Raw genomic sequence first — 24,006 nt, forward strand, 5'->3', positions numbered from 1 at the left:
GTTCGTCCAGATTTCATCTGGAGCTATTGGAAAGAAGAACAACACACAGAATTAAGGTAGTGATAATTAAATCACAGAGAAATATTCCAGCTTACCTAATATTATAAAGAAGCAGAAAATTCTACACATTTCATGAGCCCACTATCTTTCAAATGTCCATGTTTGCTGGTTATATAAAACAAAACCAGTATAGTGAATTGGACAGCGTATGGATTATAGGAATGAAAAAAGTAACCAAACCATGTGTTTTTAAGTTCATGTCATTCAATATGTTATTTTTTTTTTTTTTTTGTAGGAGTTTTTACAATTCTGATGGAGACTTTCTCATAGGTAAATATTATTTTTGCCATAGAACATCATTTTTTTCCTAATAGACAAATGAAAATATCCTCTGACCAGTTGATAATGATGATGATATTGATGATAGTAAGATGATGATGAAGATGATGATGATGATGATGGTGATGAAATGATGATGATGATGATGATGGTGATGATGATGGTGATGGTGATGGTGATGATTATGATGATGATCATGATAATAATGATGAAGATGATGATGGTGATTTTGAAGGTAGGGTGATAAAATACTTTATATGTTAAAGAATAAATCATTAGTTTTCAAATTTCATTCTTTAAAGGGTTTATTAAATCAAACTAATGTAAGCTTTCTGGGAATCACACATCGTATCAATTGGTAAAATCATCTTTATTTCATCTAGTTCCACAGGAGGGGGAGCTCATCATTTTCACTGAGTTTGGGAAGATGATGGTGAATCCTAACGAGATCTGTGTTATCCAGGTAAATATGAGCCAGACATCTGGGTCCAATTTCATCAAGATAACAAATGCACAATTTCTATAACAATTTCTCTATCAGCCAATCAAATGAAATGATTTCAGCGTAAAGCTGCTATTGCGAATTTGTTATTTTAACAAGTTTTATGAAATGGGCCTCTGTTCATGAAGAGATACCGGTATGAAAAATTTTGAGGGGGATCCATGGCTGACCAGGGGGGGGGGGGGGTTCGTCAGCCCAGATTTGCCCCATGTAAATGTTGTCCTTGAATATGGTTCTCCATAGACTTTAAGTTATCAGATTGTACAATGAATTGTTCAGTTCAGTTTATTGTGAATGCCCTTTGTTGAAAGCTAGGAAGTGTGTCACAAAGCAAATAATCAGTGGTATACACGTACACCGATGGTGGTGATCTGTAAAATGACATAACACTTGATAGTTAAAAATGAATTTAATTTTCCTGATTTTTATGTTCTACTTTCAGCAAGGAATGAGGTTCAGTGTGTATGTGAATGGACCTTCAAGAGGCTACATTCTAGAAGTTTTTGATGGCCACTTCACCCTTCCTGACCTTGGTCCCATAGGTAAGCTTTGGTGTTAGGTTGGTCCAATACAGGGGCAGAATTACAGGGTAGGCTTGCGGGGAGCAGTCTATGATTTTCAAGCAGCAGGGAAAAGAAAAGGAAAAAGAAGGATGAATAAAAAAAATTTGGGGGGGATGGAAGAAAAAGGAAAGAAACAAGAGTATTGGATAAGATGTCTGGATTGTGTAACTTTATAATGCCCGAAGTTCCCTGACTCTGTCCTCGGTTCTATAAAGCTGTAAAGTGACGTGACATTATGCTCGTGCAACATTTGCTCTGGTCTTAATATCTCAGAGGGTATAGAGTTAGGATTGTAATAGAGTTTTTGATTAAGCATAATGTAAAGATAAGGATTAGGGTTTAATAAATTTTGGAGTTCAGGTGTTGGGTTTGGCTTAACATGCAGATTTTCCATTGGAGCTATTGTCTCTAGAGCAAATGTTATGGAACTGGCTGTACATATGTTATTCAACGTTTATGCTGAGAAAATAAATGAATTGGACTGAACTCACCATTTTGTAGGATTTGAAGTCATGACCTTTTGACTGAGAGACAAGAGTCACACCACTAATTCACGATGCTCCACCAGTTCCTAGTTGTTAATATTCAGCTCGTTTCTCCTTCCCATGTTTTCATAGGAGCCAACGGACTTGCCAACCCCCGTGATTTCCTGACCCCGACGGCCTGGTTTGAGGACCGTCCAAGCGATTACACCATGATCAGCAAGTTCCAGGGCAAGCTCTTCTCGGCGAGTCAGAAGCATTCTCCGTACGACGTCGCAGCGTGGCACGGCAACTACCATCCCTACAAGTACGATTTGGAAAAGTTTATGGTGATCAATGCCGTTGCTTTCGATCATGCAGTAAGTATGATTGTTTTTTTTTTATGATAATGATTATTTTTTTTGGGGGGGGGATTCCTGAAGCATTGTCTTCCATTTTGATTAACTGCACAACGTGTTTCATGAAATACTGTTTTCATAATTTGCTTGAATTCAACTGGGCCACGTTGCATAACTTACAGTGTCTCCAAAAATTATTTGTACACTACATACAACATTGCAAAAAGAGAAGATGAACTACATTGGAACAAAAAAAAATCCTATTTTGGCTATCATAAGATATTATGAATTATGTATCATATGAAAGAGGAAAGTATACCCTTTGGTATGCACTTCGTTGCAAATTGTGATCAGTCACGCTTGCATGTTTACTAATTATGGTATGCAATAATGATTATTTTCACACCTTGCTGTGATCATTGAAGCAAAGCACGTAATGCTTTAGTGATCATGACTTTATTTCCTATTTTTCTGAGAGATGAGATGAAATGCTTTCATTTGATATGCAATTCTTGAGTATTTCTATCGGTATTGCATATTTCGCAAATGATCGTAGACGAACCATATCTGACTGCTGTTGATCTTGTTCATGAAACGTTGGACATGAGGGTAATCAAGTGTCTCTGATCGTCTTGCACAAGTCTTAGGTCACATGATCAAGGTCAAAGGTTATATTTGTGTTAGTTTGACGATGTATTGTAACTTTAATTGTATGTTGTGAATGGAAAAATGAATAATTCTTCTCATTTTTTCTATAGGATCCGTCAATCTTCACAGTCCTAACCTGCCAATCCAACAGACCCGGTACTGCCATTGCTGACTTTGTCATCTTCCCACCTCGTTGGTCTGTTCAAGAACATACCTTCAGACCACCATACTACCACAGTGAGTAACATCCTCCTTTCTTTGTTGGCTCTTATTCTGCTGGGGGGGGGGGGGGCACCTGGGTACTTTGATGAGGGGGGGCGGGAGAGAAGATGATCTAAAGGATATAATTGATTTTCTTAATTGATAAAAGGGGCAGTAGAGTTACATAGGCTAGGCTTATTGATACTCTTGTTTTTTCTTTCCCTTCACTTCCTTTTCTTCTTACTCTTCCTTCTTGTTCTTTCTCCTCCTTCTTGTTGTTCTTTCTCATCCATCCCCTTATTTTCCTCTTCCTTTTTCCTTTTTCTTTTAATTGTATTTTCAACAAAATATTGAATGGCTTTTACAATATCTTTATGGTGTTTTCTTTCTATCCCCCTTAGGAAACTGCATGAGTGAATTCATGGGTCTTATCAAAGGAAAATATGAAGCAAAGGTAAGATCATGCATGATAACACCTGACTCAATAACAGTTTCTTTTGTTTGTCTGTTATTTTTGTCTCGCCTGCGTAGCGGAGCGAGACATAGGTATCACTTTTTCCGGTGTCGGCGTCGTCAACAATTGTGTTGTACACCCAATAACTTTCTATAGCTTTGAGGTGGTATCACCAAATTCATACCAGAGGTCCATCTCGTGAAGGCACAGGTCAAGTTCGAATATGAGTCGAATTTGAATAAGGTCAAAGGTCAATGAACTTTCCATGACTGGCACTGTGCTGTGTTGTACACATAATAACTTTGTACACCCAATAACTTTCTAGAGCTTCGAGGTGGGATCACCAAATTGATACCAGAGGTCCATCTCCTGAAGGCACAGGTCAAGTTCGAATATGAGTTGAATTCGAATAAGGTCAAAGGTCAATGAACTTTCCATGACTGGCACTGTGCTGTGTTGTACACATAATAACTTTCTATATCTTCAAGGTGGGATCACCAAATTCATACCAGAGGTCCATCTCCTGAAGGCACAGGTCAAGTTCGAATATGAGTCGAATTTGAATAAGGTCAAAGGTCAATGAACTTTCCATGACTGGCACTGTGCTGTGTTGTACACATAATAACTTTCTATATCTTTGAGGTGGGATCATCAAATTCATACCAGAGGTCCATCTCCTGAAGGCACAGGTCAAGTTTGAATATGAGTCGAATTTGAATAAGGTCAAAGGTCAATGAACTTTCCATGACTGGCACTGTGCTGTGTTGTACACACAATAACTTTCTATATCTTCGAGTTAGGATTTCCAAACTCATACAAGAGGTCCATCTTTAGAAGGTGCAGGTCAAGTTCAAATGTGAGTTGAATTTGATTAAGGTCAAAGGTCAATGAAATTTCCATGACTGGCACTGTGCTGTGTTGTACACATAATAACTTTTTATATCTTCGAGGTAGGATTGCCAAATTCATACCAGAGGTCCATCTCTTGAAGGTGCAGGTCAAGTTCGAATGTGAGTTGAATTTGATTAAGGTCAAAGGTCAATGAACTTTCCATGACTGGCACTGTTGTGTTGTACACACAATAACTTTCTATAGCTTCGAGGTGGGATCGCCAAACTCGTAACAGAGGTCCATCTAAGTCATATAGCATACATGTAGTTTTAACATGCAGTCTCTTCATGACTGCAATATGCAGGCGAGACAACGCTTGGCGTTTGCCTTGTTTTTTCTTAAACATGCATGTTCATGTCTGTCACTTTAGAATAATGATGGTAATAGGTCCATTTATACAATGCAGCTACTAAATGCATATACTCTACTGCACTTAATACTTGGTATCATATAATTGCTACAGCTGTAGATGAGCTGCCGTAAAGGCGAAAAGCAGTCAAGGAATTAATCCTACTGGGTACCCATTCATTTCACCTGGGTCAAGTGCAGCCAATAAATTTCCTGTTGAAAGAAATTAACTTATAGGATTCAAACCCATGACCCTCTGATTAAAAGACAAGAGTAAGACCCACAACACTGGGGCCCCATCTTACAAAGAATTACGATTGATCCGATCGATCGTAACTCTATGGAAACCAATGTCATAAGTTTTTCTACGAAAAATTTGCACAATGTCCTTTGTATGCAAAGAGAAGCACAGTGAATTTTCAAGAAAACAATGAATGCATGAATATACATCATAGCTAGAAAATACTTTGAACAAACATGCATAATAGATGTTGATGTTGCTGGCCATCCATAGTTGCAAATGATCGGATCAATTCTTTGTAAGACGGGGCCCGGGACACTCCCACACCACATGATGAATCATTTGCTGTTAAACATACACAGATGCATTTACATGTATTTCTGTTTATTAAAAGGTAATTCAGTGGTTCTCAATTAAAGTGCGCACCACTTGTGTGGTACCTGTACATCAAAATGGTGCATGGAAGTCACCTGGGAGGATAAGGAACTTTTAATCTTTTAATTTTTTTAATAAATTGTTTAAATTTTGTATTCATGTTTATGTTAGTAATAGAGTTTTGGTTAAACTCTTACATGTAGGTCACATGATCATGGTCAAAGGTAATTTTGGGTCAATGTACATAAATTATCATATGAGTGTTTTCTTCTGTGAATAATTATTCATTAGCTGTTTTCAAAGGCAGAACTCATGCCATATCAAATTGTGCAATGCAGGCGAGACTGCCCGAGGCATTCCACTTGTTTCCTTTATTAGGCGGGTTATAAGTGTTCCATATTAAATTGGTGTGTATTATTTTTACAGTATATTGATACTGTATATAGTTCAATATTTTGTTACGTTAATCCTTGCTGTATTCTGTCCTTGTATATGTACACAGACACTGTACGTGTATCATCCTTACATTAAATATTGTCAGGAAACCAGTGTATATGTCTGCTTTGTCTATCCTACCATGGGTAGGTCCATGATCCTACATTTACACTTTAAATGTACATGTATATAGCGTGAAAGTAACATTTTGTTTAGTATATACAAACTTTTGGACCTGCTAAAGGGCCTTGGGTGGTCTTATACAGGTTTCTCTGTAGTATTTGAGTGTTTTCTATTGATTTTTTGTTGTTGTGTGTGTGTGTGTAGGAGGAAGGATTTCAACCCGGCGGTGCTTCCCTTCATAGTATGATGACACCCCATGGTCCGGATGCTACCTGCTTTGAAAACGCTTCTAACGCACCTCTCAAAGCCGAACGAATTGCAGACGGCACGATGGTGAGTACTGGATCTCGATTCATCAAAACTTGCTATAATAGCAAATGCTCAATTTCTATAGCAGGTTAAGTATCAGCCGATCAAATTGCTTGATTTCAATAGCTTAAAAATGTTTGATGTCACACTAGATCGCTAACATCAGTGCTACATGTGGGACTTGAATGCCATGTTCTGGCAAAGCAAATTACAAGATTACATGTACTTCAGCTGGTCATTCTCCCAGGCGATGCATGGGTAAAGGAGGAGCCCAGCTCATTATCCATGTCAACAGCTGTAAAACAATGTCATAGCAACATGCGACATCCTGAGTATATCAAAATATTTTAGTTTCTGTATAAAAAGAAAAGTAAAGGCTATTTTCAATTCATTCCCTATAGTATTTCTTTATTTTTATCTTAAGACCAGCTCATTATAACATGCAGTAAATGACAGACCACTCACCGTGTTAGTTACATGTACTTCACTCCACCCCCCCCCTCCCCATTATTAAAAATGTGAGAAAAATCATTAGATTTACTTACTTAGTTCATGATATTACAACTGAAAAGTGAGTTGTAACTTGCAAGGAGTCTTCTCCAAGATGTTGCCACTGGAAGATTCCACTGAAGTGTTGGTAGTGCATCCTAGCTTTCCCCAAACCCTCACAGCATGGGTCTTGCAGGCACATATACTTGAATGCAACTGACCCACCAATATTCAGTCAGGCCTTTTAGATGCATGCACTCTTTAGTAAAGCCCAGTGCCTATTGAACGTTACCAGCAGTTTCCTTTTCAAGACATGCACCCATTGAAATTCTTGTCCCTATTCAATAATGTGCTTGGTTTCAATATGTTCCAACTGGAGTAAATGAAGTATGTCCCTATTTCAATAGCTTCCACCTGGACTAAATCAAGTATGTCCCTATTTCAATAGCTTTTACTGAGACTAAATCAAGTATGTCCCGAAATCAATAGCTTCTACCTGGACCAAATCAAGTATGTCCCATATTCAATTGTTTCCATCCTGACTAATTTCTTGTGACATTGTGTTTAGAACTTTCTTATTTTACATCCGATTTTGAAAGAATTTTCATTTGTTTGATTTTCCTTGTTTAGTCAAAGCAAATCTTTCGGGGGGTGGAGGAAACTTTACCATTTTAACTGTTTAAAGAAAAAAACATTGGAAGTCTTGTTACATTGCTCCCAAGGAGTGTAGAAGGTGAATGGAAATTGTATAGGGGTATAGGGACAAGCCAGCGCCAAGTGCGGCAACAGGTAATTTTTTAAATGCTCAGAGATGTTGCTATGTAAGAGTGAAGTATCATTATGGTATATTTTTCTGACAATTTGTATCTACATCTCTTCCTTCCAGGCATTCATGTTTGAGACGAGTCTAAGTTTAGCCCTGACTGAATGGGGAGACAAAACATGTCAGAAGGTAGATCCGAGCTACTACGAATGCTGGCAACCGCTTGAGAAACGTTTCAAATCGGAAGACGGCCAAGCGATGGCGTGAAACCGCCCAAAGTGGAAGATTCGTCAGCAATATCGATTCTGTTTCTCCATTCTTGCAGTCACATGGCAGCTTCATGATCATTATTTTTTTTAAAGGGAAAAACTTGTGGTGGGAAAGATTTAGAATTATGATATTGCAATTTTCTTATTCATGTATCAATAGGAAAGACATACTATAGAAGGGTGCATTAGCATTCATGCCATCCCCCCAGTCGATAGCTGAAATGTTCAGGTCAAACATATGTTTGTAGTTACAGCCATGGATGCAGTCAAGGCCAACCTCAAGGTCACTTTTGCCGGCCTTGGCCTCGGCCCGAGTCATTTGTGTACAAAGCGTATGGGAGGTGGTTTTCTCCAACTGCCTCGTGACTCGGCCTTAGCAGCCTTGACTTCATCCCTGGTCCCAGCCACTCGTTTCTGTGTGAAGTGTATTTGACTCGAAGCAGACTAATGGGGCATTGCAACTCAAGCTCATTTCATGTTCATTTTATTCACTTTCACCATTTATATAGTTGGAAATGATCTCTTATTGGAATTGGTATAGTATCATGGGAAGTCTTCCAATTGAATGAGTTTCATGTCAGTGAGAAAAAAATGCATGAATTCAGGGATCAAACAAAGATTGATTATGAAGAAAATGTTTTTTTCTCCGTTTGTTGCTTTCCTTTTAGCCCAGATTTTATTTCATGCTGCATCACACAATGGGGAGTGTTTTGTTTTAATCAATCATGTATTTTCTTTTTATTTGTTTCATTCATGGAGTGTTTGTTAAACTGAAATATATATATCATTACACAGTTCACATGGTGGAGCTTTGTAATTGAAAAGGAATGGTCACTGGTCACTTTAAGATCAAAATCTTAAAGGAAGTGAAAGTCGACACTGAAATCAAGTACAGTTATCATGAGAAATTATTATATGGTTCAGTTATGACCAACAATATCCAATGATATCGCTTGACCAATATCAGGGGAGTCTACCTTACACAAGGTGATGAAATCTAATAAGCCAGTTCACGGTTAGCTCATGATCAACTTTTCTCAAATGACCTTTGTGATTTTTCATTAGGATAAGCACTATCATTTTCAAATGTAGATGTTGCGTAAGCTTTACCGGTAGAGTATTCAAATTCTAAGAACAAAAGGCATTGTATAGACCAGGTGACTAGAATAGTACATCAGGGATAAAGTTTGGAAATCTGTTTTATTGTCTGCCTTTGGCACATTTGACTATTGTTTAGGCTACTGTCAAATACCAGTGATTATGAAGGCTCTATTACTCTTCAGCTTGGATGTGATAAATATTTTGAAAGGAATACATGAATAATCATCAAATCACAAATGCCTATGTCAGTGAATTTGAAAGCCACCTTCATGGTTGTCTCCAATGACCATTTTCTGCTCGTGCGCAGTTTACAACCGTGAACAGGCTTATTCAATTGATCTTTATCATGTGTCACCTACCCCATTAGCAAGTTGTGCAATATTAACTGTTTTCAAATATAATTCATGACTACAATCATTCAGCTCTTTACAAACAAGGATGCAGTTTGTAAATATCCCAATTTCTTCATAAGAGCACAGTTTAGAAATCATTGTTCACCTGCTATTTTTTATCTTAAAATTAAGGGGATTCGTTAAACGCCCTCTCGAAAACACAATCTGGCTGGCATTTGACAAGCTTCATAGTCAAGAGCAAAGGTTTCTTAGTTAGTAATTAGTGAAATTTGCATGGAATTAAATGGTTCTAGTTTTTTTTTTCATTAAGAATGCTTGATTGCTTTGAAGCCGAAATGGCTGCATGGCTGCAGCCAGGGTGATAATATAAAGCATAGTAGAGTATATGCATATATTAGATGTGCTATATGAATGAACTTATTATTTTCATTATAGTGTGAGTCAAATATTATATTTTTCAAAACTTTCGGCAATTTAAGTCTTTGGCACCGAGTGCAGAACAAATCATAGTTGCCATCATTGGATGTTTAAAATAAAATATTTTAAAAATGTTTTAGAGAATGGTATTTATTTTACCATGAAGCAGCAGCCCCCCCACCAATTATTGGTTACACTTCGTAATTCCGAAGGTTCTTTATTCCGAAGGTTCGTAATTCCGAAACACGTAAATTGCCTATACCTCGATGTTCGTTAATCCGAAAACGTAAAAGGGTTCGTTAATCCGAACATTTGTGGCGTTATTCGGAAGGTTCGATAATCCGAAAACGAAATAAGGTTCGATGTTCCGAAGGTTCGCATTTGAATAGGGGGCCTCTTGATTGGCCCAAACTGCTTTAATATTTGTTAACAGAAAGAGAGCCTACAATATTTGTTAACAGAAAGAGAGCCTACAACTTCAACACAATTTTTGACAAAAAATCTTTTTTTATTATTCAAATAATTATACCTTTTTTTAGAGCGGCTTACATGTAGCATGCGCCATTTTGCAATGTGTGGCTAATTTAGAACCCGTAATGTAAAAGAGTGGTTTAGAAAATGCACTGAAAGTTAATTATTTGGCACAAAGTGCACTACAAAATCAAAGTTCTTATTTTATGTTTTGAAATGTATTTTGAAGAACCGATTTTATGTTATTTTCCTCGTTTCTAGTTTTGTCTTTATTTATTTATATTTTTATTTTTTTCTTGATGAAATATGTATACCAGTAGGTATTGCAGAGGTATGCCCTGAAATATTGAGTACACACAGTATTCATTCCCTGTATATGTCAAAGCAGTAGCAATCAAACTTTGTTTATTTAGCCATTGTAAATACCAACCCTTTAAAGAAGTGATCATGATTTTGCAGCATGTTTCAATTCTTGTAACATCAGAGTCTTGGTTAATATTGTTAGAATTTATTTTTTATAAAACATACTAGTAGTTAATGTTGAACTTTACTGTCATTTGCATCATTTTCACAAAGCATTCATGCTCCTGCGATATTGGTCTAAATGAAACAAGTTCATTGAAAGAAATTCTCAATATTACATGCTTATTCATCACTGTTTTCAAAATTATATATGGTATATTGTTTTTGAGAGGTTCAATGAAATTTGCTTACCACTAGATTAGTGATACATCTTTTTCTTCTCATTTTTGCTTTGAAGTGCCAAGACTTAGGGGGTGTTGCAAGAAAATATTTGCAATCAGTTGCAAATATTCTGTTGCAATTCTAATATTGATGGATCAATTTTGACTGTAGCAAGTCAGATTACACTCCTTTCAAGAAACAGATTAGGCCAATCAATCACAATTTTTTATTCAATTGCTAAACATGTGATTGATTTAGGGACTGAAAATAGACTTGCAATTGATCGTATTGGTTTCTTGCAACACCCCAATAGTGACGATATGTGATATTCGCTATATACAGACTGTTATTATTGTAAAAATGCACATTTTTTATGAAAAGTGCTGTATTGTTGTGCATACAAGAGAATTATGATATCTCCCGTTGTGATAAAGTTGTGCTATCATGTTTTCCTCAAACAATTTCAAGAGAGCATATTGTACATTCATGGAATAAAATATGTCATTTAAATTCAAGTGTTTTGTCTCTGTGTACTACTGTTACTTCTGAATAAAATGTAAGTTGATCAGAGGGTAAATTAGTACCTCGAAACCAACTAAAGGAGGGCCCCCTCCAGGATGTAGCTAGGAATTCCGGTGGGTGATGCAAAACTGTTTTTTTTAGAATGATGTACTTGGTTGTATTTGTTAAGATCTCTTTTTCGACTTTGTTTACATTTACAGTTGTCGTTTGTCATTTGCGCTCAATTAGATATCACAATTGTTATTAATTATTATCATTAAAGCAGATTCAAACCAGCGGCCTTAATAGCACCACCTCCAGTCCTAAACTACTAAAACCTGGCCCGGTTCTTCACCCACAATGCAACATTCTGAGAGTGTAGTCTTGTAATAAAGGCCCACTTGAATGATAATACACAAATTCACTACTCAATACATACATACCATCTTATATGTTGCCAAGAAGCAAAACGGGTACTTCCCTCTCAAAATCATTTTTCTCTCTTTATACGAAAGCACTGGAAAGCCTCAAAAGCCTAGCGCACAATATACGATCCGATACATGGTTTAAAAAGAAAAAAAATTGCACTTTGCATTAAATATGAACGTTCCAAGAAGTAAACTTATTTTATTTGAAGTTCCGCATAAGGCTACGAATAATAAAATCATAATTTTGCTTTGCGGCAAGCCCTGTGGACGGAGTAAAGTCCAAATCGGCTTCAAGTCGCAGTAGATGATGACGTCATTACGAATTGGAATTGAATTCGATTTTATTCCTACAGGGAGGCTCGAACTAGACTGTGATTGCTAAGATCGTATTGGTTGTAATGTTCATCAAAGTTTATTACAATTTCTTTGAAATTTAGATCGCAACGAGTCGTATAGTGTGCGCTGGGCTTTAAGGTGTATTTTACGACTAGCTATTTATAACCCACCGTCAATGAAAGACCACAGACAATATTGGTCAGTTTACCCCCCCCCCCCCTTATACATTTTGTAAAACAGTATGCAAGAAGACAAAATGGCAGGAATCATTTTTCTTAGTCATATACATTTTAATTAATACCATACACATTATTGTCATGGGGCCCCGATTTCATAAAACTCAATAATTAAACTTTGCCATCAAAGCTTACTATCAGGGTAACATCATTCATCTGGGGGCCTGTTGCAAAAAGAGCTCAAATCAATCACAAGTAAAAAAAAAATCAAACATAACTACTTTTTAAACATTCAGAAGTGCTTATTCAGCACATGCATCTGACTTTTTTTAAAGGTGTTTTTAAAAGTGACTCTTTCTACGAGGGGCCCCCAAATGACCAAGTTTAAAAGTGACTTTAACAGAGAATTTGCGAAGAAACTTGGGAGATCATTCTCAGTAACATTGAATCAAATGCTAGAATGATTTTTCTTCTTTTTCAAAGATTATTGCATTTATTAACATATGCAATCAATCGAAGAAATCATACTTATGATCAATTTCTAAGTTTCATGTAACTGGACCCTGATTTTCTGTACTAACCTAAGACCCATAAGTCCAAGACCTAACATTCATGAATGTCACTTGGAGAGAGGTTGTGGATAAGTGGCAAATCGTTCAACTGTACATTACAAGGTCCAGGGTACATATCCCACTGAAGCACTGCAATTGCCTCATAAAGCAATATTTGCTATTACGACAATTGCTCCTCCGTTAATTTTGCCAAGTTCATGAGAAGTTCTTTCGCGTCCACAGGTAACAGCTATCTCAAAAACGACAGTATCTTGGATCTGTAAGTTCATAGGATAGGAAGTTCTTTCGCATCCAAAGGTAACAGCTGTCTGGGAAAGGACAGTATCTTGGATCTGTAAGTTCATGAGAAGTTCTGTCGCGTCCGCAGGTAACAGCTATCTAGGAAAGGACGGTATCTTGGATCTGTAGGTTCATTGGTAGTTCTTTCGCGTCCACAGGTAACAGCTATCTAGGAAAGGACGGCATCTTGGATCTGTAGGTTCATTGGAAGTTCTTTCGCGTCCACAGGTAACAGCTATCTAGGAAAGGACAGTATCTTGGATCTGTAAGTTCATTGGAAGTTCTTTCGCATCCACAGGTAACAGCTATCTAGGAAAGGACAGTATCTTGGATCTGTAAGTTGATGGGAAGTTCTTTCGCATCCACGGGTAACAGCTATCTAGGAGAGGACAGTATCTTGGATCTGTAAGTTCATGAATAGTTCTGTCACGTCCAGATGCAACAGCTACCTTTTCTTCCATGTGAACTTCTTTCTTGCTCCGGCTTGCCCTGGCTTTTTCCTCTCTCTTATCCTTGGATCTAATGTGAGCAGTCCAGCTATGAGAGAGAAAGAGATAAAGAAAGGAAAAAGAGAGAAAAAAAGAGATGGACAGAGAGAGAGGGGGACATAATCAAAATCTGATTATTTCACTCATACACTAAGTATATTCTACTGTTTGGCTGCAAGATGAGCACATACTACAGTCATTCTCATTATCTCTGTATTTATCTCCAATAAAATGGGAAAAAAGCAAGTGATAGCAACAAAAAACATGAATATCATTTTAAACACTTACATTTTTCTAGGTGTGAGAGCCTAAGTAAACATAGAGGCCTAGCTTGGTGTAACAATGAAGGCATATGATCATTTGAGAATGCCACGTACACAAAAATGCAACTGACTTACCTTGCCTCATCTGCTCTATCTTCTGCTGATCTACGAAGCTGCACAGCGCCCTCGACAGAGCAAGTCTGATCGCACCAGCTTGACCCGTAATGCCTCCTTCATTGACCTTACACTCGAGATCAAAACGCCCCAAGGTTCCGGTGAAGTGAAATGGAAATAAGATCTGTTCTCTGCTTAGAGTGACCAAGGAATGTGGAGGAAAGAGAAAGAGGAAAGAGAAAGTCTATATCATTCTCTGCTTTATAAGCCAGTTCACAGTTAACTCATGATCAGCTTTTCTCAAATGACCTTTGCGATTTTTCATTAGGATGAGCACTTACATTTTCAAAAGAGGATATTGCATAAGCTTAGAGTTGCACTTAAAATTCTAAGCTGCGTGCGGTATAGCAGGCATCACCACATTGGTCAAATCATACTTATAGGATGCGCGTTAGTGCATATCAATCAATAAGATCGCACGTTACAAAGGGTTTGCGCATTGGCATTGAAGCATGACTCTAAGTCATACTTAAATCTTTGTGAAACACCCCCCCCCCCCCGGTATACGTTTGGGTGCCTAGCACAAGCACCTTCAAGGTCCAGGTTTTCTTTCAACCCTTATGATATTTATCTGTCAAATGGTTTTACAACAAAAGAGAGAGGGGGGGGTTGAAGCTATTTCAACTCACAGTTTGCTATTCACATTTGTTTTTTGTATACCTTTTATGAGTGTGCTCAAATTCCATATCATGTACATTATATTTGTTGTTTTTTAAATGTTTGATCCAATGGAAACAAATTTCTGCATGATTGCTCTCAACCACGTACCTCACTCGCACCCACGTGAAGTATTTGAGAAACTCTTTTCCGTTGACGGTGACCTGACCATTCCCATGATCCTTCAGTGTGACCCACGCCTTAGCAGTTTTCCGCCAGCCGTCCCCGGTGCTGTATGGTCGACCATTCTCATCCTCTTGGATCTATGCAGTATTTTGAAATAACGTTATAAATAGCATGATTCGAAATTTTATTCGAAATTAACAAAAACAAATCACATAATATCAAAAGTTAAGAGACAAAAATGTTGGTGGTGATGATGATGAAGATAATGATCAACCATAGTCTTATGTGTACAAATCACAGTAAAAAAAAATTCAATGACGAAGAAGAAAGTAAATAGTCGTGGTGATAGTAGTGATGATGACGACAATGATGATGATGATGGTGATTGTAGTGATGATGATGAAGATGATGATGAAGATGATGATCATAATGATCATGATGATGATGAAGATGATGATGCTGATGGTGATGAAGATGGTGATGATGATGGATGATGGTGGTGATGGTGACGATGATGATGACGATGATGATAATGAAGATGATGATGGTAATGATGTGATGATGATAATGATGATCATGATGATGAAGATGATGATCATGATGATGATCATGATGATGATGAAAATGATGGTGATGATGGTGGTGATGGTTATGATGATGGTGATGATGATGACGATGATGATAATGAAGATGATGATGGTAATGATGTGATGATGGTGATGGTGATAATGTTGACGATGGTGATGATGATGGTGATGATGATGACGATGATGATGGTGATAATGATGATGATGATGATAATGAAGATGATGGTAATGATGTGATGATGATGACGATGATGATGGTGATAATGATGATGATGATAATGAAGATGATGATGATGGTGATGATGATAATGGCAGTGGGGGTTGATGGAGACGATTGATAATGCATGAAGTAATGATAGACAATGAAGATGATGGTGAGGACAAATAGAAGACAGAGCTAGAAATATGATAATGGTGATTGTCATACCCAAGGAAAATGTTCGCGACGATGATGATGATGAATATGATGATGACAGTTGATTAGGAGGATGATGATGATAATTATTATTATGGTATTGATGATGATGATGATGATGATAATAATGTTAATGGTAATACCAACTGCACCAGCTTATCCACCCAGTGAGGCCACTTGAAGCAGCCCATGTTGCCATAACCCTTCTCAACTCTAAAGCAGAACCCATATTTTACACCCATTTCAGGAGAAAATAACATCTATGTGAACACTTACTGGGCTAATGATTTCCTTGCTTAGCTCGGCTACCAGTTCTCGTCTATATTTGTGTATATAATCACTGACCTCACTCGCGTACGGTAGCTGTAGTATCCTCTCCAATAGACTGATGAAGTTTGAATACTGGGGAGGGGGTAAAAGATGAATAGGAATGGTCAGAGAACGGAGAATGGGGATACTTGTTGCATTACGACGAACAGGGGACTATTTCATAAAGATATTCATAAGTTATTAAAGCACAAAGTTAAGAGGATTGGTGATACTTTCTTGCACTAAATGAGAAACAAAACTTTTTCCATTATAACATAATGCTAGTCAAATTTCCTATTAGTTTTATAAAATTTCACTAGCATTATAAACCCTTTTTTCTAATGTTAAACATATTGACCTCTAAGATTATTGTTCTGAGAGAAAACTGTGAATCAGAATCTACAAAGAATGGATTTAACTCATAGATCTACCAATAGTTGCGGGTATCAAAATGACTGAGGATTTGATTAAGTTCCCATGAAAGGGTCATCCGTCGTTCATAAAGTCACTTGTGACTTATACAAACAGCTTTATGAAACACCCACCTGGACTGGTCTACTTGGATGCAATACCAATGCCCCTTTCAAATGCTCTTTACCTCTTACCTCTTTTCTTTTCCTTATATTTCTTAATTTATCATCAATGAACTACATGTAGTTCATATAATACTGGTAATAGATCTTTATTGGAGGTTTATGTATTTCATACAAGGTGGTTCACGGACCACGAGTCTCGCCTGATTTCACAATCAATAAAATATGCAATATGATCTTTTGACCCCTAGATGACCTTTGACCCCATCATTCTCATGGGCTCACATGGTATTACCCAAGGATCACATGCACTAAGTATGAACATAACGGATGCAGAAATAACACACAAAAAAGCAAATCTAATGACGTTTTACCTACTAGCAACCCATGCAGAAGCAATAGAGATATAACTGTTTGAACACAAGAGGGCGCTGTATATTTAAAAATTTGAACAATTAATTAATGTGCAACTTTTGACACTGACGAGTTATGAAATAATGTTCAGAGATTTTTTCTCTAAAATGTGACAAAAAATCAGGTAGATACAAGAGCCGAGGCACGAAAATGAAAGAGGAGGCACATATTTGATGTATGGCCCGTGGTCTATATAAGAGCAAGTTGAACAAACATCAGTGCATATTTGCACAATTTGTTTTAACAGACTCTCGGACCAACAGACTAACAGACCAACAAGAAAAGTGATCGCTAGGTCTCTGCCTAACTTTTTCAGGCGAGACAAAGATTATTTTATGGCTATTCATGTTTTATCTTGATTCATTGTATTTTTTTTCCAGAGTTCATTGAAGATCTTAATAACCCAATTAATAACATGCTCATACATACCTCTTTGTCCGACAATGACTCTACAACCATTCTTTCAACAGTGGCTTTGTCAATCCATTCGCTCCTTGAAACATTCCTGCATTCAAAGCATAAACAATAAACAAAACATCACATTTGAAAAAAAAAATTTATGAGAGCAGTTCAATTAAGATCTGAAAGTATTTTAGGTTCATGTCAAGTTGCCAGTTGGAGTCTGACTAATGAGTAATTGTAAATTTTTTCAGCTTCTTATTTTTCTCATTTTACTTTTTAGAACATTCAGGATGGATAGATCAAATACTTGTTAGCATCAAACAAACTTTAAACAATATACCATTTCCTTTTTTTATAGGGGACCATGGCCATACAGAGAGAAAGGGCAGTGCCCCTAGAAATTTTCACATACTCTTATAAATTTTCACAATATTCCTTCCAAAGTGTACATCAGATGTACCCTTTTTGGATATTTTACAATGTTATCTATACATAGATAGGACATTAGTGGTGCAGTATACTGTAAATGCAATAATGCATATTTTTGTCTGCATGAATTGCTTGTGCAATTAACACGTCCAAATCTGATGAATTGCCCAAAAGCTGGTGTACTACAATTGCTATGTAATAATCTTGCTGTATTAAAATTGCATATTCCAAAGAATACTGATCATTAGAGATAATTTAGATTATACTGGATGGCTTTTCTACATGAGATACCATTATCCAGAAATATTCCACTTGTGTGGTCTAATATTGCACTCATCTACAGTTTGTGCAATATATTGGGCTTAACTCGTAGAATATCTCTATCACATTCTAGGCCATTCAATATAATAAGTACTCACACAGGTTCAGAATCATGTACGAGGATTCCTTTTCTTATCATCTCATCCTCCTTGGCGATGACTTTATTCATCTGAGTAACCGTTTCCTGAAGAAAAAATACAAGATACCATATATCTATAATTAGGTCTTAACAAATGCGGCGATTGTACAGAGAATTCCCGACTGTCACTGTCAGGCAGTCAGTGGTCCAAACTGCATAGAAATAAATCAGGTTTTATCCCCATTACACAGGGGTGGCCACAATCACCTTTCACGTGTGGCAATCATTTGCTCCCTCCACTTTGCATGATTCAGTGCATCCTCCAACTCTCCTCCCCTCTCTGTTTCTCTCTTCCTTCTGACCCATCATAATCAACTACTTCACTCTCCTTCCTTTTGTTCTCTTTCTCTATCTCATAATCAGGCATACATACTCTCTACAGGGCAATTCCATAAATTATCAACCTTTTTGTACGTCCGACCCCCATTTTTCTCAAGTCTTACTTCACTTCATAAACTGACCAAGTCATGGTCAACTAGAGAACATAACAGACTGTCGAAAGAACAAAAAAATCAGAGACAAAAATTTTCATGAAGGTCCCACATACAGGGGGTCGGACGTACATATTTTATGGAATTGCCCTACATCAATATCTCCCCCTTCTCTCTCTTACTCTCTTTCTCTCTATCTCCCCCCCCCCCCCTCTACTCTCTCGCACTCTCTCATTTACCCTATTCTGTAAAATGCATATAATATCCTTGCCATGACCTTTCTCAATATACTAGCAATCTAAATGTACAAGTCTTTTGACTACTATACGCTATATAAATACAAATATTATTACATATGTATTATTATTACAAGTAGATATACATACATTTAACAATCTCATATCTTCCTTCAAATCTGCATCAGTAAGTACATGTAATCTGGCATTCAGAAATGTTTGAGAAAAACAACATTCATTTCAAACAACAAGTATATAATCGCTAGAGGGTATTCATTTGTCTCGCAATCTACTATGGTCAACAAGGAAATTCGTGATCACTCTCGCAAAAAGTGTTCACTAGCTTTCTAGGCAATTCGTGATCACTCTCGGAAAAAGTGCTCACTAGCTTACAAGTTCACGAGCTTTTGATAAAGAGTTGCAGCGGCACTCGAAAGCTCGTGATCTTGTAAGCTAGTGAGCACTTTTTGCGAGAGTGATCACGAATTTCCTTGTTGACCATAGTAGATTGCGAGACAAATGAATACCCTCTAGCGATTATTTCAGTCCGCAATAATGAACCTATTTAGTATTATTGAACAAATATATGGGCAATTCCATGGAAAATGTTCACTTTAGAGAAAAAATGAAGTTTCAGATTTCACTTAAGCAGTCAAATTTTCTTAAAAAGTAATCTATAAAGTCTCAATTTCCAATAGAAAAATCGCAATATTGATAAAATTTTGTAGTTTTTTCCATCATAAAAAAAATAGAATAGTAAATTGCAAAATGTAAAAAATGTGGCTATTTTTAAACAATTCATCTTTCCTGTCTCTACTAAAAGCAAACAAGGTCCCAGAGGTCTCTTTTAACTTTTGAATAGTTGAATAATGTTTAAATGAACAGAAAATCATCGTTAAATTTTATGCCATTCATCAATTTTAGAGAAATCTGTCTTCAGATTTGTGTGATTTCTTTACCATTATCAGTGTCATGTCCGTTACGTTTTTCACTTTAAGTTTTCACAGCTTACAGGAAAATTGTCTAAAGGTACTGCAGATTCAGATTCTATGTTAGAATTAAACCCCCTACCATGTGTAGCAATCATTTTCCCTTACCGCTTCTCATTTTCATAAAAATGGCGTAACGGACATGACAATTCGCGTAACGGACATGACGCCTTATATATGACAAAAGGCAGCATTCACAAAAAAAAAATATTAGGCTCAGTGTCACAGACTGAGGTCAGTCTCAATTGCTTGAGGATAGCTGGATGTAATAACTCCTAGAATCAGCAGTTATTCAACCTATTTTTAGAAGTTGGTGAATGATGAAAGTTCAGCTCTTGTTCTGGTAGATTTTTCTGAGAATTAACGGTATGCCACATAATATAAGGATAAGATGCAGCTAGATCTGGCAACATACTCAGATCACAATCTGCATCATTTGTGTTTGAACAATACAATTGATTATCTTCTGTTTGCACCGACAGTTTGGAGCATGATAAAACTCCAACTTGTGAAGTCATGAGATCATTGATGATATTGCTTCAAAGTATCTGACTTTCACCAACCTCTACTTCTTCAGTGATGGCACGGGCTCACATTTAAAAACTAGTTTGTAGTCAGATATCTGTGTTACATGATGTACATTGTAGCTCTATGAATACATGAATCTACAGCGGCACTTCTTTGCAATATCACAAAGCAAAGGGGCTGTGGAACGAATGTGGCGCGATCAAATTATTATGTCATCATGGTATTTTGGTCAGCCATAATCACGATTTGAATGATGTATCTTCATTTGTACACAAGCAGCGCGGACAATGCAACGAAATAAGATACAGCCACATTTGTCAGCAAGCAAGATCGTAAGATTTAGAACTTCCAAGATTTGATGAAAGGATGATTATACTCAGTCAGGATGATATTTATTTTGAATGAAAAAAAATCTCAGAAGCGATTTACAAACATTCCGATTACCTTTCAACTCATACATAATCGATAATGAAAGACTGGTTTCCAGGTAATGCTATTAAATTTTAAAATACTTTTTAATATCATTTTTTTAATCTTAAAACTGACATTAATAGAAGTACATATTCTTTATCATAAAATACATTTCATAATATGTTCATCTTGGATTTATACAGGTCTGGTACATTTTGTTTTCTTCTCACAAAAAATGAGATTTGGTCTTCTCAGTGTGCCGTAGTGGTATGATAAACATTGTATTCTATATAAAATTATCATGTAGGCTATAGATATTAAATTAATGATACCTGCCAATAATATCTACATATTTTTCTTAAGAATGTTAGTAAAGGTACTTTGCTGTTACATAATTACATTCATTATTCATATTTCTTTCATTTTGAAACTAAGAAGAGCTGATGAAGTTCACTTCGTAAGGGTGTCATGTCCGTTACGCTAGTGTATATTATCAAATAGTAAGCCATGAATAAATAATAATCTTTACTATCAACTTTTTCTCCTTTAATTAGGTGTGGCGGATGGTAGTAACTGGAAAATACTCATTAAATGTTGTTAACTGGTGTAAAAGAAATTTTTCTAAATATTTTTTGTTTTATAAATATTGTACAAAAAGCCCCCCTCTCAAATTGCAAAATAATAGGAGATATTACAGATTACCAGTTATGATGTGTGTCTCTAACCTCTAGCCTTAACATGTAAACAATTAGACTTGTACCATATCTTGTAATAAAATAATTATATTCGCTTACAAAAAGTGGACGAAACTGTCATGTCCGTTACGCTTCGTGTGTCATGTCCGTTACGCTACATTTTGAGCTATGAATATAGAATGCACTGCAAAATTGTTGTTAAACACCATTTTATGGATAGAGCATGATCTTAAGGTTAAATTTACACCAACGTCAGGTGCATGCAATCTAAGAATTCACAGGAATTTTGATAAGCAATAGGAGGTAAAAATGCTTCGTCCATTTCGTGTCATGTCCGTTACGCTCACAAAGAGTGCAATTTCTCCGCAACTGTTCAACGAAACGATTTGAAATTTTATGTGTATGTAACTGATACTTAAATGTGTCTGATAAGCTTAGTAACAATTATCAAAAGACTGCTAATTCTACTGTATAAACCTTTGAATTACAAAAATTTGTCTGAACGTCATGTCCGTTACGCTGGAATTGACCATATAGTATTTTGATTCATACTCTATCATCTACTAGATCTGACTCACATGCATCAGATTGTAGTAGTTTGGTTTGCCGGTGTAGAATAAGGCATCGAACGGTCTACCGTCCGCTCCAAACTGGGCCGCTTTCTGGGGCGGGTAGTAGTCCGCCGGGGGTTTCATCATGGGCCTGGCCTTCTTGTCAAACAGACCGGATGGAAACAGGTATTCTATGGCCCTCTAGATTAAAAAAAAAGAACAAAATTACAATAACAAAATATTAGAAATACATAATACCTTGCACAATATTCATAAAAATCATTGAAATACCCTGTAAATTTGCCTGTAACGTTGAATCTATTCTGAGTTTTCTGACCATAGAAATCAGATCAACTGAGGAGAAATGTGAGTTTGAAGACATTGGCATATTCTGGTCTAAACTACCTTGAGCGAAGTTCGTGCAGGCTCCACTCCACTTCCGCTACACTACACTCCACCTACCTGAACTTCGAGACAGTGAACTCGATCGGACATTCCGAGTCACAAAGGTGGGATGGAAATCATGTTTATTGTAAAAATTAAGGAAAAATAATATAACGAGAAAGATAAACAACTTAATATCTTACTCTTCACCCGTATTTCACTCCGTGTCCATCCTCCGATTATCCTCAAATTGGTGATTTTGGGCCAGTATCTTTTTCCTCACACGTATTATTCACGGCTGATTTCAAAACATCGCATGCGATCGGTTTGACCTGCGACCGATCGCGATCGCATGCAATGTTTTGAAATCAGCCGTGAATAATATACGTGTGAGGAAAAAGGTACTGGCCCAAAATCACCAATTTTGAGGATAATTGGAGGATGGACATGGAGTGAAATGTGGGTGAAGATTAAGATATTAAGTTGTTTATCTTTCTCGTTATATTATTTTTCTTTAATTTTTACAATAAACATGATTTCCATCCCACCTTTGTGACTCGGAAAGTGCGATCAAGTTCACTGTCTCGAAGTTCGGGTAGGTGGAGTGTAGTGTAGTGGTAGTGAAGTGGAGCCTGCACGAACTTCGCTCGAGGTAGGTCTAAACATGCTTTAACTTGGGTAAATTGTTTGAGGTGCTAGTTTGAGGTATTAAAGCCTTTAATACAGGGGTACTTTATAGACTAGAATTCAACAAAAAAAAGAGTAAAATCGCATATTAAAAGACAGAGACTGAAAATTTAATAAGAAGCAGATTATCAGATGAAAAAATTAATGAAGGTTTTTAAATTTTCAAGTTTTGCATCATTTCAGTAAAAAAAACACAGTGAATAAACTCAAAGCTTCCTTTGTGAGAACGATATCAAGTTAATGACTTCTGTAACACTTGACCTTGATACACCCTGTAATAATCAGATCATCATCACTTCTATCTACTGTGCCTGTCAAAAAAAACTATACACTTTTAAAATAGCTGCCAAATAAAAATTATGTCACTTTGGGGGGAAAGACATATTTATATATATGGAAAGCCAATAAAGTAAACTTTGAAATGAAACCAAAATGTAGGAGAACTATTCATGCTTGAGTGAGCACTACCCACTTAAACAGAGTATCAAAATTAGGCTGGGCAGGAATCAGACTTCCACTTTCTTTCATTTTTTGAGAGGCGAGTCCTTTGGAACTTGCAAAGTTGAGGGTGTTGTGATAAATTAATGATCAATTTATATTTTTGGAGCAAATTTTATGAATTATTAGATTGAAATTTAATGCATGAGTGAACATGAATTGCAATTTTTAGTGAAGCATTTTAACTTTATCATGTGGATCTCAGCAATGTGTTCATGGGAGTCAGGAGAAAAGCAGTGAGATAGGACTTA

At 36.6% G+C, this 24,006-nt stretch overlaps 2 protein-coding genes across 4 annotated transcripts in view; one reads left to right on the plus strand and one right to left on the minus strand.

Moving 5' to 3' along the window:
- Positions 1–11,311, plus strand: part of LOC129258871 (homogentisate 1,2-dioxygenase-like) — a 26,492-nt gene extending 15,181 nt beyond the window's left edge. For all 3 annotated transcript variants that reach the window (XM_064098582.1, XM_064098581.1, XM_064098583.1), the window contains 8 exons: positions 296–330; positions 723–802; positions 1,284–1,383; positions 2,022–2,245; positions 2,983–3,109; positions 3,475–3,527; positions 6,145–6,273; positions 7,625–11,311. In XM_064098582.1, coding sequence (XP_063954652.1) covers positions 296–330; positions 723–802; positions 1,284–1,383; positions 2,022–2,245; positions 2,983–3,109; positions 3,475–3,527; positions 6,145–6,273; positions 7,625–7,768 — 892 coding nt within the window. In that variant the 3' untranslated portion in view covers positions 7,769–11,311. The remainder of the gene's footprint in view (positions 1–295; positions 331–722; positions 803–1,283; positions 1,384–2,021; positions 2,246–2,982; positions 3,110–3,474; positions 3,528–6,144; positions 6,274–7,624) is intronic.
- Positions 10,641–24,006, minus strand: part of LOC129258870 (small ribosomal subunit protein uS9m-like) — a 19,083-nt gene continuing 5,717 nt past the window's right edge. Inside the window, exons 4-10 of the mRNA XM_064098584.1 lie at positions 22,214–22,387; positions 18,305–18,390; positions 17,484–17,559; positions 16,075–16,200; positions 14,782–14,933; positions 13,975–14,144; positions 10,641–13,625 (exon numbers count right to left, since the gene is read on the minus strand). Coding sequence (XP_063954654.1) covers positions 13,534–13,625; positions 13,975–14,144; positions 14,782–14,933; positions 16,075–16,200; positions 17,484–17,559; positions 18,305–18,390; positions 22,214–22,387 — 876 coding nt within the window. The 3' untranslated portion in view covers positions 10,641–13,533. The remainder of the gene's footprint in view (positions 13,626–13,974; positions 14,145–14,781; positions 14,934–16,074; positions 16,201–17,483; positions 17,560–18,304; positions 18,391–22,213; positions 22,388–24,006) is intronic.

The sequence above is a fragment of the Lytechinus pictus genome, chromosome 4, assembly GCF_037042905.1.
Source record: "Lytechinus pictus isolate F3 Inbred chromosome 4, Lp3.0, whole genome shotgun sequence".
Classification (NCBI taxonomy): domain Eukaryota; kingdom Metazoa; phylum Echinodermata; class Echinoidea; order Temnopleuroida; family Toxopneustidae; genus Lytechinus; species Lytechinus pictus.